This window comes from Pteropus vampyrus, unplaced genomic scaffold (assembly GCF_000151845.1).
Source record: "Pteropus vampyrus isolate Shadow unplaced genomic scaffold, Pvam_2.0 Scaffold36, whole genome shotgun sequence".
In the NCBI taxonomy this organism is placed as follows: Eukaryota; Metazoa; Chordata; class Mammalia; order Chiroptera; family Pteropodidae; genus Pteropus; species Pteropus vampyrus.
This window is the reverse complement of record NW_011888817.1, coordinates 5,109,493-5,122,350: the sequence shown is the minus strand read 5'-3', so window position 1 is coordinate 5,122,350 and position 12,858 is coordinate 5,109,493. Positions and strand designations below refer to the sequence as shown.

The following is a 12,858-nucleotide window of genomic DNA, read 5'->3' as shown; positions in this document are numbered from 1 at the left end:
AGCTTCATCCCTGGAAGGACCCTGGCATAGGGGATCACCTGAAAGTGGGGAGAGGAGTGGGAGAGCTGAGAGTATCATGCCCATTTTACAGATGAAGAAACAAAGGCCCCAAAGATCAAATGATTCGCTTGAGGTTACCCAGGCTGACCTCAGCAGGAGTAGTTATTCTGCACTATAAAGAGCCACACTTACTACTCTGACCCTGTCTCTCTCCTTCCTGGCACCGTCTGCAGGGAGCTGGGCCACAGTGAACAAAGGATGCTTCAGAACAGGTTGCCGGGGCCCAACATGGAGGAGGCAGGAGGGCCCCCGGCTCAGGGTGAGGCCCGAGTGGTGAGTACCAGGCTGACATGGCGACAGCGGCCTCCTGCCCAGGAGGAAATCAGACACCGTTTTCACAAGGTGTCCCTGGTGTCAGGGTCCCGGATGCAAGCCCCCCGGGAGGACACGTGCGATTGCGATCACAGCAACCATGGAGAGAATGTCAATGGCTTTGCTGCACAGAAAGAAGAGACTGTGAATCACCAAGGCCCCCAGGGAGGGGCTGGCTCCAAGAGCTTCCAGAGCCATGGGCCTATTTTCTCCAGGAAGTACACATTACCCCACAGGGAGAAAAGGCTGCTGGGGAGGCTGAAAGAGGCTGTGGACCAGGGCAATGGCAGCCCCCAAGACCCCAGGTCTGAGCCATCAAGCCTGGGAGCCACGGCCAGGACTGAGTTTTCGGTGCCTTTGCCTGGGCCCCGTGAACCGAGCCCCCACCCAGGTGTGGGCCTTGAAGAACGGCAGGTGACACGCACTGTAAGGACCACTGTGGTGGTGGGAGGACACGTGGACCGACGGGTGAGCAGCTCTGTGACCTTGGAGCCATCACTCCCTGGCAAGGCTCTGCCAAGGGGCCGCAGTGCTGTGCGCACGGTCCATACAGTGGTGGTGAGCCCCAGAACTGAGGGCTCGCCAGGCCAAAGTCAGGCCCGGGAGTTGCTCAGTAGCCTAGTGCCTACTGAGCGAAGCCCACCGGCCAGCCGGCTTCCCAGGCTCATGGCTGCTGTGCTGAGGAGTCCAGGTCTGGGCAGTACAGAGAGCACAGCCCTGGGGCAGCTGCCTGAGATGGAGTCAGTGCAGCCAAAAGACAGATCTGCCCTGGCCCCTGCAGGCATCTCAGAATGTGCCCACCCACCTCAGAACGAGGATGTCCCTGCCGCTTGCCTAGATCAAGACCAGGGCCGAGCCCTGGTTGCTAGGGCCCATGAGGTCCCAAGGGTGCAGGGAGCCTCCAGCCCCACGCAGCTCCCTCTCCAGACCTCTCAGGACCACGTACCAGTGCCCTCCTCTCCCAGACTCCAGACCCACACCCCCTCCCTGGGCCTAGTCCACCCCCCTGAGCAGCCTATGGTGCCTACTCACCCCAGAGCTCAGCTCACTCTTGATCCCAGGGAACCCCAGGCCCTGCCCTCTGTAAAAAGGGAAGGGCTCACAGATCCCATGGTAAGGAGTGAGGTTGTTATGGTCCCTGATATGGTCCCTGGACAACCTCTTGCTCCATCCTCTACAAGAAGGAAGGCTGTCCCCAGCCCAGGAAATCTTTCTGCTCCATCTTCCCCAAGGAATAAGGTTGTTCAGGACTCTGAAAATGTCCCTATCTTCTCCCTTACCCAGAAAGAGATAGTGCAGAGCTCTGATTTTCCTGCCGAACCATCCTCCATCCAGAAAGAGGCTGTGCAGGGTCCTAGTGCTCCTGCTGCTTCGTCCCCCAAACCAACCAAGGTTGTTCAGAGCCCAGAAGGCAAGCCTAGCACCGAGAAAGAGGCTGTCCAGGGCATTGAAGGCAGCCTTGTCCCTTTCCTCACCAAAGAAGTGTCTATTCAAGACCTGACTGCTCCTGCTATCCCACTCCCTCAGAAGGATGAGGTTGTCCAGAGACCTGAAGGGAGCCCCATCTCATCTTCCACCTCAAAAGAGGTGGTCCAGGGCCCTAGTGCTTCTGCTGCCCCATTTTCCACTGAGAAAGTGGTTGTCCAGGACCCTGCTGTTCTCCCAGCTCCCTCCTCAGTGGGCAAGATGCCCCCCAGCCCAGGGGGTCCCCCTGCCCCAGTGCCGATGGGAGCAGAGGCCAGCCTGGAGTCCCAGCTTGTTCCTGACTCCACTGAGGGCAAGGTGGTCCCAGAGCCATCGAGGGAGGAGGAGGTGGCCCTGGCGGCTGACCTGGAGATTTTCTTGGATACCCTGCGGAGCATGGAGCCCCCCAAGATCCTCCACACTCACCGGTTGCCACGAGCCCCCCGCTCTTCTTACCTGGCCATGTATGCCACGCTGCCTGCCATTGAGGAGGACCAGCCTGGACCATGGGTGCTGGAACACAGCCCCCAGGAGGTGCCCACACCGGAAGAAGAAGAGGAGGAGGAGGAGGAGGAGCCAGAGAACCCCTACCTGAGCGATGACGAGAAGCTCCAGCGCAGGAAGGAGAAAGCTGGGCCCAGCCTCTCCTGGGACTCCCGCCCGACCCGGCCCCCCCAGCCCTCTTACTCTCCTCTGGAGATGATGAAGAAGCATGTCACAGATGCTAAGGGCCCCCACTCAGAGTCAGAGTGGCAGGTGGGCAGCAGGCCCACTTCCCGTCTTGGAGGCAGCCTTCTCTTTGGTGGTCTGGAACCACTGGGCACAAAACTATCTGCTCTGGCCCCCCACGGGGCACCAGGTCTCAGGAAGGTGCCAGGACAGCTGCCCCTGCTCTGCAGTGAAAGGCCACCACCAGAGAAGCCCACATGTACCAGGCCCCCTGAGGGCTGGGTGAGTCAGGCCTTGGGTGGGCAAGGGAGGGTGCCTGGCCTCACCAGGTTTGGATGGTGTGAGGATCATGATTCTGGGAGGAAGAGTCTCCACAGGCCCGAGGTTTGGACCTGAGGTCTGGTTCAGTGTGACCCTGTGTAAGCTACATCTCTCTGGGCCTCAGTCTCCCTGTCCAAACAACAGGGGATTTGCACTGTGGATTCCAAAGGGCTCAGTGGCTCCGATCTCTTGGAAGCTGGGGAAAGGGAGCAAAAGGAACTGAGCTCCTTGGACTGCATGATGAGGCCCCTGGTGGCTGGGGACAAGTATGGCATCCTCCGTAGGGGTGGAGGCCAATAGAAGGGATGTGAGATGCTTGGAGTGGTGGGAGGCAGTAAGGAGACAACCCTATAAGACTTCTTACCACCGCCTCCATTCCAGAGTCCAGCATCGAAGACCCAGGGCAAACTGAATACCAGGCCTGGAAAGGTAGGGGGGCGGGAGGCAAGTATGTGTGGGGGGTAGCAGGAGGTGGCAGCCTGGGGACAGAGCTTGAGGACCCCCTCTGTGCCTTCTCCAGATGATCCTCTTCTCGGAGCCCGGCTGCCAAGGCAGCAGCAGGGAGGTTTGGGAAGACACTGCCGATGCCTCCAGCTGGGCCCACGTGGCCTCCATAAGGGTGGTTCGAGGCTGGTGAGTGCAGAGTGCTCAGGGAGAGACGGCCTGCTTGTGAACCTGGGGCAGTGAGGACAATGAGACGTACCCAGGCCGAGTGGCAGAAACCCCTTCAGCTCCCCAGAGACCCTGTTTTGTGGGTACATCCTCTCTCACCCAGTGATCCTGGGTTTCTGTGCCCACAGCTGGCTGCTGTATGAAGAGCCGGAGTTCCGGGGCCAGAAGCTGATTCTGCCTGAAGGAGATGTGGAGCTCGGAGCCTCAGGGCCAGCGTGGAGTACCCAAGGCATCGGCTCCCTGAGGAGGGTTGTCCGAGTGAGTAGGCCAGGGTGTGGGGCGGATGCTGCTTTTTCTACCCTGGGCCAGGGGCCCTGAGAAGGGAGACAGCCTCAGGTTGCTAGAGTTGGAATCTCTGGGAGAGAGCATATGGAGTAGGGGGCTGAAGGGGGATATATTATGAATTAACCTATAGATTCCTGACCTTGGAGCTGACTGGGGAGTGCTCAGCCTGGCTTGGGGAGGCAGGGGCCAGGCAGAGGCCAAGCCCTAGCTTGGGAAAGCAGCTTGGGAAAGTTCGAGCTGGTGCTGGAAAAGGATTCAGTTAGAACAGCAGAAATAGTTGGGGGTGGATGTGGGTGCTCACTCACTCCCAGGGCCCAGGCTCAAAGGTGCCTCAGATGTTTGTTCATTCATTGGCTCAAGGATGCTCGTTGATGTCTGTTGTGTGCCAGCCACCATGCCAAACAATGAGGGTTTGGCAGGGAGACCTGCTCTCTGCCCTGCAGGACTCAGGGTCAAACTAGGGTATCAGGGTGGGGTTTGCAGGAGGAAAGCCATATAATCAGATTAGGAGTTTAGAAACACATCCCTCTGGCTGACAGGAGATAAAAAGACTGGATGGGGATCCCAGAGGCAGGAAGACCGGGAACGTCTGGGATTTCCAGCTAAGGCACACCTCTGAATTTGAGGGAGGGAGGCGTGGTTTGAAAAAGCATAGTCAATTTTATAGTTTCATGTCTGTAAATTGGGAAAAAAACCACTGTTTTCATAACACCAATTTACAAACTACAGAAATGAAGCTTGACAAAATCATGTTGGCCACTAGGGAGAAAACAGGGCAGATGGATGTTTGGTTTGGTTTGGTTTTTAATGAAAGGAGGAATAACTCCGAGTCCAGAGCTGTTGCAATCCCCCTGGTAAGAGAGGACAAGAGATGACGAGTCTTAACTAGGACAGTGGCCCAGCCATATAAAAAGGGAAATAATTTTCAAAGCCTCTCCAGAAACACACAAATGTTTGTGGACAGTTTATTGTGAGCTTCTCACGATAAATTCATCTTTGTGTGGGAGATAACAAAGTACAAGAGGAAAACAAGGACTTTGAAGTCAGGTGAACCCAGATTCATTTGATTCATTCAGCATTGACTGGGCACCTACTGTGTTCCAGGCACATGGGAGGTACTGGGTTGCTATGGTGAACAAAAACTAAACTGCTCTATTTTTGGCCCTGCTACTTACAGACTGTGTGCCCTCAGGCCACTTCACTTCACCAAGCCTCACTTTCCTAGTCTGTGAATGGAGTAATAACTCCCAATGGGAGGACTAAGTGAGATGGGGTAGGACATACCCTTAGCACTGTGTCTTGCACTCAGTCGACACTTCATAAAGCATCTGATGGAATAAGTGAATGAAAATAGTCTTGGTGAGGAAGAAATACCCAGAATGCAGAGGGTCTGCTGCTTCCTGGGATGAGGTGCGGATGGAGCCAAGCCTGGACAGGGTCAGGAATTATACATAAAGGGAGGGTCAAAGTTAGACCTCAGGAAGCAGCTGTCCATCCCACCCATCCCTCCACCAGGCTGGAAGTCAGGCTGCCCAGAAGCAAGGAAAAATACGTGGCACTAGGCAGGTATCTGCTAGGAACTTTGGTCTCCTGAAGGTCTAGTGCGGAACCAGCATGGTCTTTGGTCTTGGGCTTGTTTGGCTGACCTTGAGAGAACACCCCAGTCATCCTCCTGGACCCGGGGGAGATGGCCACAAAGGTTTCCCAGAAGCCCCCTGAAACCCTGCTGGACAGACTTGGAGAAGCAGATGCAGGCTGGGGTAGTCTCTGAGGGGTTTTTGTTACACTTTATTTTTCCACCCCTCTCCCACAGAACTATATTACCTCGGAAATCAGCCTGTACTCTGAGGAGGGTTTCAAAGGGGAGCAAGTGAAGCTAACTGAGGCCTTGGAGGACCCCCAGAGCCTGGGGAGGCCGCTACAGGTGTCATCTGCCACTGTCTCTGCAGGACTGTGAGTCTGGGATATTCTGGAATCCCTTCATTTAATATTCACTGTGCTGACATGACACAGTCCCTGCCCTCAAGAAGTTCACAGTCTACTGGTGGGGACAGACAAGTAAGCAGACGGTGGCATTCCAGAGTTCCAGGGCGGGGGAGCACGGAGCTGTGGGAACACAGAAAAGCACCAAACCAGCCTGAGGTCAGAGAAACCTTCCTAGAGGGGGAGACTCCTCAGCTGGGATGAGTTGGCTCCAGAAGAAAATAAGTTCCCTGATGGCAGGGATTTGTATGCTTTGTTCACTACTGTATCACTGATGCCTGAAGCAGAGCCTGGCACAGGGTAGATGCCCCTAAATATTTGTTAATTGAATGAATGGGGAAAAGACTATATCTAGCAGAAGAAACAACACCTGCAAAGACCCAGAGATGAGACATCTTGCTTTGAAACTTCAGTCTGGCCAAAGAAAGCAGCAAGTGAGGAGATGTGAGGCCCAGCAGGAAGGCAGGGGGACAGACCGAAGGGCCTCTAGTGCAGCTGTGCTGTATTGTGAGGCTAACTGGGAACTACTAGGGGTGTTCAGGAAGGTATGTGTACTAGAAAAAACTCTCCAATTGCTGTGTGGGGCCAGGCCAGGGGAAGGGAGACTGATGGAGTAGCTGCTAAAGGAGATTATGGGTGCCTGAAATGTTCTCCAGAGTCCACATGCCAGGGGCCTCTCCCCGCAAACCTCCTCCGCTCCAAACCTTCTCTTCCATTCACCAATCTGTGTCCTGAGCATCTGGGGAGCAGCTGCCTCTCTGCCTCCCCTCCTCTCCAGGTGGCTGCTGTACCCCAAACCTTTCTTTGAAGACACTCCCTGCATCTTGGAGCCTGGAGAGTACCCCACCTCAGAGGCCTGGGGTACATCAAACTCCAGCGTGGGTTCCCTGAAGCCCATGAGATTGGTAAGGAGTAGGTGGTCTTAGGTAGCCTTGTCCTGCAGTCTGGGGAAAGAGGCAGGACCTGGGAGCTCCTTCTCGGAACAGGATTGAAAGAGAGGGTGGATTCGCTCAAGGGGTGGCAGATAGGGAGGATATGGGGTTGGCCATTTTTAAGGATCTCAGGATCAAGTAAATCCTAGGTCACCAGCCCCATCTGCCTTTCCCTACCTCTGGGCCAGTGTCTCAGCTCTGTCTCCTTTATAGGGCTGCCCAAGAGTGGAGAAGCCAGGGGAGCCCAAGGTAAGAGTTGAGGCTTCAGGGTCAAAGAGGGCCTTTGGGTGAGGTGTGTATGTGTGGCTATCTCAGCCTGACTAGAAGATGGGAGAAGAGGGCTCCAAGGGTCAGAAACTGGGTCTGGGAGGGTGGAACCCAACAGGCTCACTGGGAACTGGCTTTTGATATGCAACTACTAGGTCAGAAAAGAGACAGGAGTTAAGTAAGGGTGGGTGTGGGAGGTTGGGGGAGGGGGGCTCAGTGAGGGAGTGGGAGGGCTTATCTAGCTCTGGGCTGGTGCTGGACAGAGCCATCTTGGGCTGGCTGGGTGCTGTTGGGTCCAGATCACTCCCCACCAACCCAACTACCCCTTTCCCCCAGGCTGTGGTGTATGAAGCCCCAGGCTTTCAAGGCCGGAGCTGGGAAGTGAGCAGAGACATCTACAACCTTCAGCAGCCAGAGGACAGCCACAGCCCCCACCTGGCTTCCGTGGGGTCCCTGCAAGTTCTTGGTGGCTGGTGAGGACTCAGGACCCTTCCTTCTACCATATCTCCCCTCTGGCCTCTACCTTGGGGGTGGGGAGTGATCTGGGTTGCCTAGGGGTGGGGGCAGCTGTCTTACACATCCAGGGGTCTCTTGTGACTGAGTGTCTCTGTTTTCCCACAGCTGGGTAGGCTATGAGAAGGAGGGCTTCCGGGGCCACCAGTATCTGCTGGAGGAGGGCGAATATGCTGACTGGTCACACTGGGGGGGCTATGATGAGACGCTGACCTCCCTGCGGGTCATCCGGACGGTAAGCAAGGACAAGTGGTCCATCCCTCTGCCTCTGGCCACAGCCATACTCCGGTGGTACAATTTGTTAAGGGGAAGAATTTGTGCTCTATCAGTGTTCCCTGAGGTCTAGCCTTTCTCCCTGCTGCTGCTCCTCCCCAGGCCACACTGATCACCTCACCCCAAAGTCCCCTGGTGGGCTGCCTCCCAGGGGTCTGGGCACTCTCAGGGGTTTCTGTTGATGGGCGGGGAAAACCTGACTGTCCCTGGGGCCCAGGACTTTGCGGACCCGGCCGTGGTGCTGTTTGAGGCCATGGACTTCGAGGGGCACGGCGTAGAAGTGAGCGAGGCACTGCCGGACTTGGAGCTGGCGCGACACGGCCCGCACACGCAGGCTATCCACGTGCTCAGCGGCGTGTGAGTGACCCCGGGAGCGGGGTGGGACCCGGGTGGTTCCAGCGTAGGTGCCGGCTCCACCCCGCTGACCCGCGCCCCGCCCTTCCTGCAGGTGGGTGGCCTATCAGGAGGTGGGCTTCTCCGGCGAACAGTACGTGCTGGAGAAGGGCGTGTACCGCAACTGCGAAGACTGGGGAGCGGGCAACAGCGCCCTCGCCTCGCTGCAGCCGGTCCTGCAGGTGCGTGCGGGCCGCCCCGGACTGAGCCTCCGGAGGGCGGGGCTTGGAGTCTGGGATAAGCCCACCGTAGGAGAGTGGGACTAGGACGCGGACAGGAGCTTGCGGGGGCGGGGCCTCTGGGAGGGACGGATCTAATACCGACCTAAACTCTGCGAGAGCTACAATTAAGGGCGGGAATATTGAAAAGCAGAGGAACTGAGGCTAGCGGCCGATACACTCCTTAAGTTTCGAAACTGGTTCCTCTCTTCAGGTTGGGGAGCACAATCTGCACTTTGTCTCAAAGGTAAGGAGCTGGTGGGGACTTATGTCTCTCCACTCATTTCAAATCTCTCCCCCTTTTCCCCAATCATTCTGGCTCACTCCATAGCCCTCCTGCACTTATTTATTCCTGTCTCTGGCCCCAGATTCAGCTTTTCTCGGGCCCCAACTTCTTGGGAGACCACATCTCATTCGAGAATGACCAGACCTCTTTTCCCGCCTCCTTCCAGCCCCAGTCCTGCCGAGTCCACGGCGGCAGGTGAGGACGTAAGGGAGGGGAGGCTCAGAGGTGCGGGAGAGGGGGCCGGGGGAGGGGTGGGGGGAGGCGGGGCACACCTGCTCTGAAGTGCTTAACTCAGTATGAAAGTCAAGGCTGCAGAAACAGTCTTTCTTCCAAATGATTTCCTTACTCTGGCTGCCTTGAAATGAGCTATTCTGTCCCGAAACATTAAATTTTAAAATAAAGCAAAGTTTTAATGGAAAACTTTAATAGAAAATGTAAAACTTGTAGAAAATATAGTATAAAGAACCCCAGTCTTGGTTTTTTTTTTTAGTGTATTTAAAATCCCTGACTCAACATAAAATTTCACAGGTAAATATTTCAATGTGTATCTCTGATAAGAAAGGACCCTCCACACACAGGCACACATAGCCACAAGTTATTATTACATCTAATAAAATTAATAATTTATTAATGTTACCTAATCCCAGTCCATGTTCAAATTTCTATTGTCTCAAAAAATGCTTTTGTAAAATCGGTTTGTTTTTCTCAGGATCCAAACAAGGTCCACGCACTGCATTTGGTCAGTTTGGTCTCTGGTGTACACATGCCTCCCTTTCTCTGTTATATACCACTTATTTTTTCGAAGAAACTCAGTAATTTGCCCTGTGAATTTGCCATCTTCTGTATTTGGCTACTGCTTCCTGGTGGTGTCTTTTAACTTGTTCCTCTGCGTCCCATATTTCCTGTAAACTGGTAGATCTAGAGGCTTGATGAGATGGAGGGTATTTTGTTTTGTTGGCAAGAGACTATATAGGTGGTGCTGTTTACTTCTTACTGAATCACATCAAGAGGCTTGTGTCTGCTTGTCCCACTTTTAATGATATTAAAATCTCTACATCATAAGAGTCCCGTTTACTGTTCATCTAATGGTTTTATATCCATCGATGATAATTGCCTACATCTGTTACTTCTTTAGAAGTTACAAAATGGTGATTTTCTAAAATTTGTTATTCCTTCTACACATATTAGCAGAAATACTTCTACAAAGAATAATTTTCCTTTTCAACTATTTATCTGAAATACTTTATACAAAAAAAAAGGCATTTTATCTTTCCCAAGGATCAATGTTTGCCCCTTTCTCCTGATCAGTTTTCAGAATAATTTCTGAATTGGTGCCATAACAACCTCCAAAGCTGACCAATGAAGATTTTTTTTAAAGTATTGTTATGAACTCATGGATTTTTATGAATTTGTAATGCTTCAGTACATTGGAGTCATGGTTCTTTTGTGTACTCAAATTGTTCCATCTTTGGCAAATGGGAGCCCCTTCAAATTGCCTCCTAGGTCCTTTTGACATGACCTCAGTCTTTTTTTTTAATATATAATTTGCTTATTTTTCTGGTACAATTAGATGCTCCAGGATAATTTTGCATTTTTTTGTCCAAACTTGGAATTGGCCATTTCCTGAGGAACTCTGGTTCTTTTTAGTGGGAAATGGTATTTAGAGACAAAAAATCTGCCTGTGAGGTGTTTCAAAATTATAATACTAATATTACTACTAACAGTAAAACCCAGTGAATGCTGTTTGAGGTTTCTCTGTGGTTCTTTTTGTCCTCAGGACATTCACCTACATCCCATTTGGTATGTACAGTTCAAAATATTGTGTTTTTAAGACATTTGAAATAATGTGTGGTTTTTCTGTGCGGTTATGCCATCAACCTGATACACAGATTTGTTTATTCTATTTTATTTTAATTTTTAGGAATATTTTTTATTTTTATTTTAACATTTTTTAATTACATAAAATATTTACAGTGTTCCTGTCTTAGCGTGGGCTGCTGTAACAAAATGCCATATACTGCATGACTTAAACAACAGAAATTTATTTTCTCACAGTTCTGGAGGCTGGGAAGTCCAAGATCAAGGGCTGGCCAGTTTGGCTCCATGGTCAGGGTCATCTTCCCTGCTGGCAGCCGGCCGCCTTCTTGCTGTCACCCCACATGGTGGAGAGAGAGCTCTTACCTCTTCCTCTTCTTACAAGTACACTAATCCCATCATGGGGGCTCTGCCTTCATGACCTAATTACCTCCCAAAGGCCATTATTTGAGGGTAGGGCTTTAACATGTGAATTTTGGGGAGATACATTCAGTCCTTAGCAGTTCCAAAGTCAAGTCTTAAACAACTTAGTTTCCATCTCTGTCCTTTTTCCTTCCTCCTATACGTGATTTTTATTTTATTTTTTTAGCAGTTGGTTTATTCGTCCATTTTTTTTGGAAGACGTAAGCAAATATACACTCATTAAAGACTTACATATAACTATAGAAACCAAATATATTTTGTTTTCCTCCTCCCTCATGTTCTTACACAAAAAGAAGCGTACTAGAACCTGGTGAATATACTAAAGGCCACTGAATTATATACACTTTAAAAGTGAATTTTGTGTCGTATGAATTATATCTGTTTTTAAAACAAAGCATACAAAGTCACTTTATATCTCTTTAAGAGCTGTTTCTCATTCCCTTTTACTGCTATATTATACTCCATATTTTTAGTGCATTCGACCAATCTCCTGCTGATGGCCATTTGGGCTGCTTCCACTCTGCTAGTGCACACAGTGCTGTAATGAATGTCCTTGTGCATATGTTATTTTATGTTTTCTAAGGGGGTCATTGGGATAGATTCTGAGAAATGAGATCGCTGAGTAACTGCATAGAGTTTTGCTTGATATCGCCAAATTTCCCTCGATGAGAATAGTACGATTTCAGTCAGTCCTTTCTTACGTCTTACCTCAGTTCCTGTTGCTGCAGTGCCTGTTCCTCCTTGACCTCCCCTGGATCAGAGGGGTCGTGATCAAGTCTGTGTCCACTCTGCTGTATCTCAGGGGGCCTGGGCAGGCTGAAGACAGGGCAGGCTCAAATATCCACCCACTCACATCCTCCCACTCTTCCCCTTCCCCAGCTGGATCCTGTTTGATGAGAAGAACTTTGAGGGTGACCAGCACGTTCTCTCCGAGGGCGAGTTCCCCACCCTCACGGCCATGGGCTGCCTAGCCTCCACAGTCCTGGGCTCTCTCCGGAAGGTACCCCTGGTAAGTGTCCCTGTCTAGTTCCAGGCAACCCCTGAGGTGCTGCTGGGGGGGCATCCTGAGCCTCTTCTCATTGTTGAGGCTTGAATCCAGTCTTCTTCAGAATCACCCCAGGTCCCCCTGACCCCAGGGCTTCAAAGCCAGTTCAAGTTACTAGAGATTTATTGAGCACCTGATGAGATAGGTCCTGGAGACACTGAAATAAATCAGCCCCGCTTTCAAGGAACCCGTGGTCACGCTGACATACAGATTACAATGCAGAGTGGTGTGTCCAGATACAGAAGTGGTACGGGACAGGAAGGAGTAGCACTCAGGAGTGTGCTGGGGGACAGGGGCCGGACTGCTAAGGCAGTGGTTCTGTGCAGGGAGGAGTGACACAGAAAGATGGCTTCGCTGCCACGTGGAGAATGGGTGGGTGGAGGCAAGGCAGTGGGGTTGCCGCTATAGTAAGCCAGAATAAATCATGATATCTTAGACCAGGGAAGATATGGAGAGAAGTAACAAGAACCTTATTAAAAATCTGAAGTCTGTAGGACTTGGAGACTGATTGGGTGGGCCAGCAGCAGCTGCATGAGCAGAATGTCTGGCCTTTACTGAGCACACATCATGCTCCAGGCAGTATTTAAAAGACTTCCTGTATGCTAAGGGGTTTAATCCTTACTACAACCCTATAGCCTTTGTTACTATTACCATCTCCCTTTTCCAGATGTGAACACTGAGGCACAGAGAGGTCATGAGACTTGCTTCAGGTCATACAGCTGGTACCAGGCAGAGCCAGGTTCTCCCTTACGCAGCTCATCTCCTGAGCCCAAGCTTTTTATAACTATATGCTGGGCTCTGAAGACAGATAGACCTGGTTCTGAAGCCCAGATTTAGGGCCTTGAGCAAGTGGTTTAATCTTCTCCAGCCTCAGTTTCTCCTCTGCTAAGCACATACCTCATAGAGTGGTTGAGAAATTATAATGAG

The 12,858-nt window shown here is 51.8% G+C and overlaps 1 protein-coding gene across 1 annotated transcript in view; it reads left to right on the top strand.

Moving 5' to 3' along the window:
- The first annotated feature begins 288 nt into the window (after positions 1–288).
- Positions 289–12,858, top strand: part of CRYBG2 (crystallin beta-gamma domain containing 2) — a 16,909-nt gene continuing 4,339 nt past the window's right edge. The window contains exons 1-14 of the mRNA XM_011358047.2: positions 289–2,787; positions 3,208–3,255; positions 3,347–3,459; positions 3,627–3,756; positions 5,597–5,736; positions 6,545–6,671; positions 6,912–6,947; positions 7,302–7,438; positions 7,587–7,713; positions 7,969–8,108; positions 8,200–8,326; positions 8,577–8,609; positions 8,731–8,843; positions 11,766–11,895. Of these exons, the coding sequence (XP_011356349.1) occupies positions 289–2,787; positions 3,208–3,255; positions 3,347–3,459; positions 3,627–3,756; positions 5,597–5,736; positions 6,545–6,671; positions 6,912–6,947; positions 7,302–7,438; positions 7,587–7,713; positions 7,969–8,108; positions 8,200–8,326; positions 8,577–8,609; positions 8,731–8,843; positions 11,766–11,895 (3,900 nt within the window). The remainder of the gene's footprint in view (positions 2,788–3,207; positions 3,256–3,346; positions 3,460–3,626; positions 3,757–5,596; positions 5,737–6,544; positions 6,672–6,911; positions 6,948–7,301; positions 7,439–7,586; positions 7,714–7,968; positions 8,109–8,199; positions 8,327–8,576; positions 8,610–8,730; positions 8,844–11,765; positions 11,896–12,858) is intronic.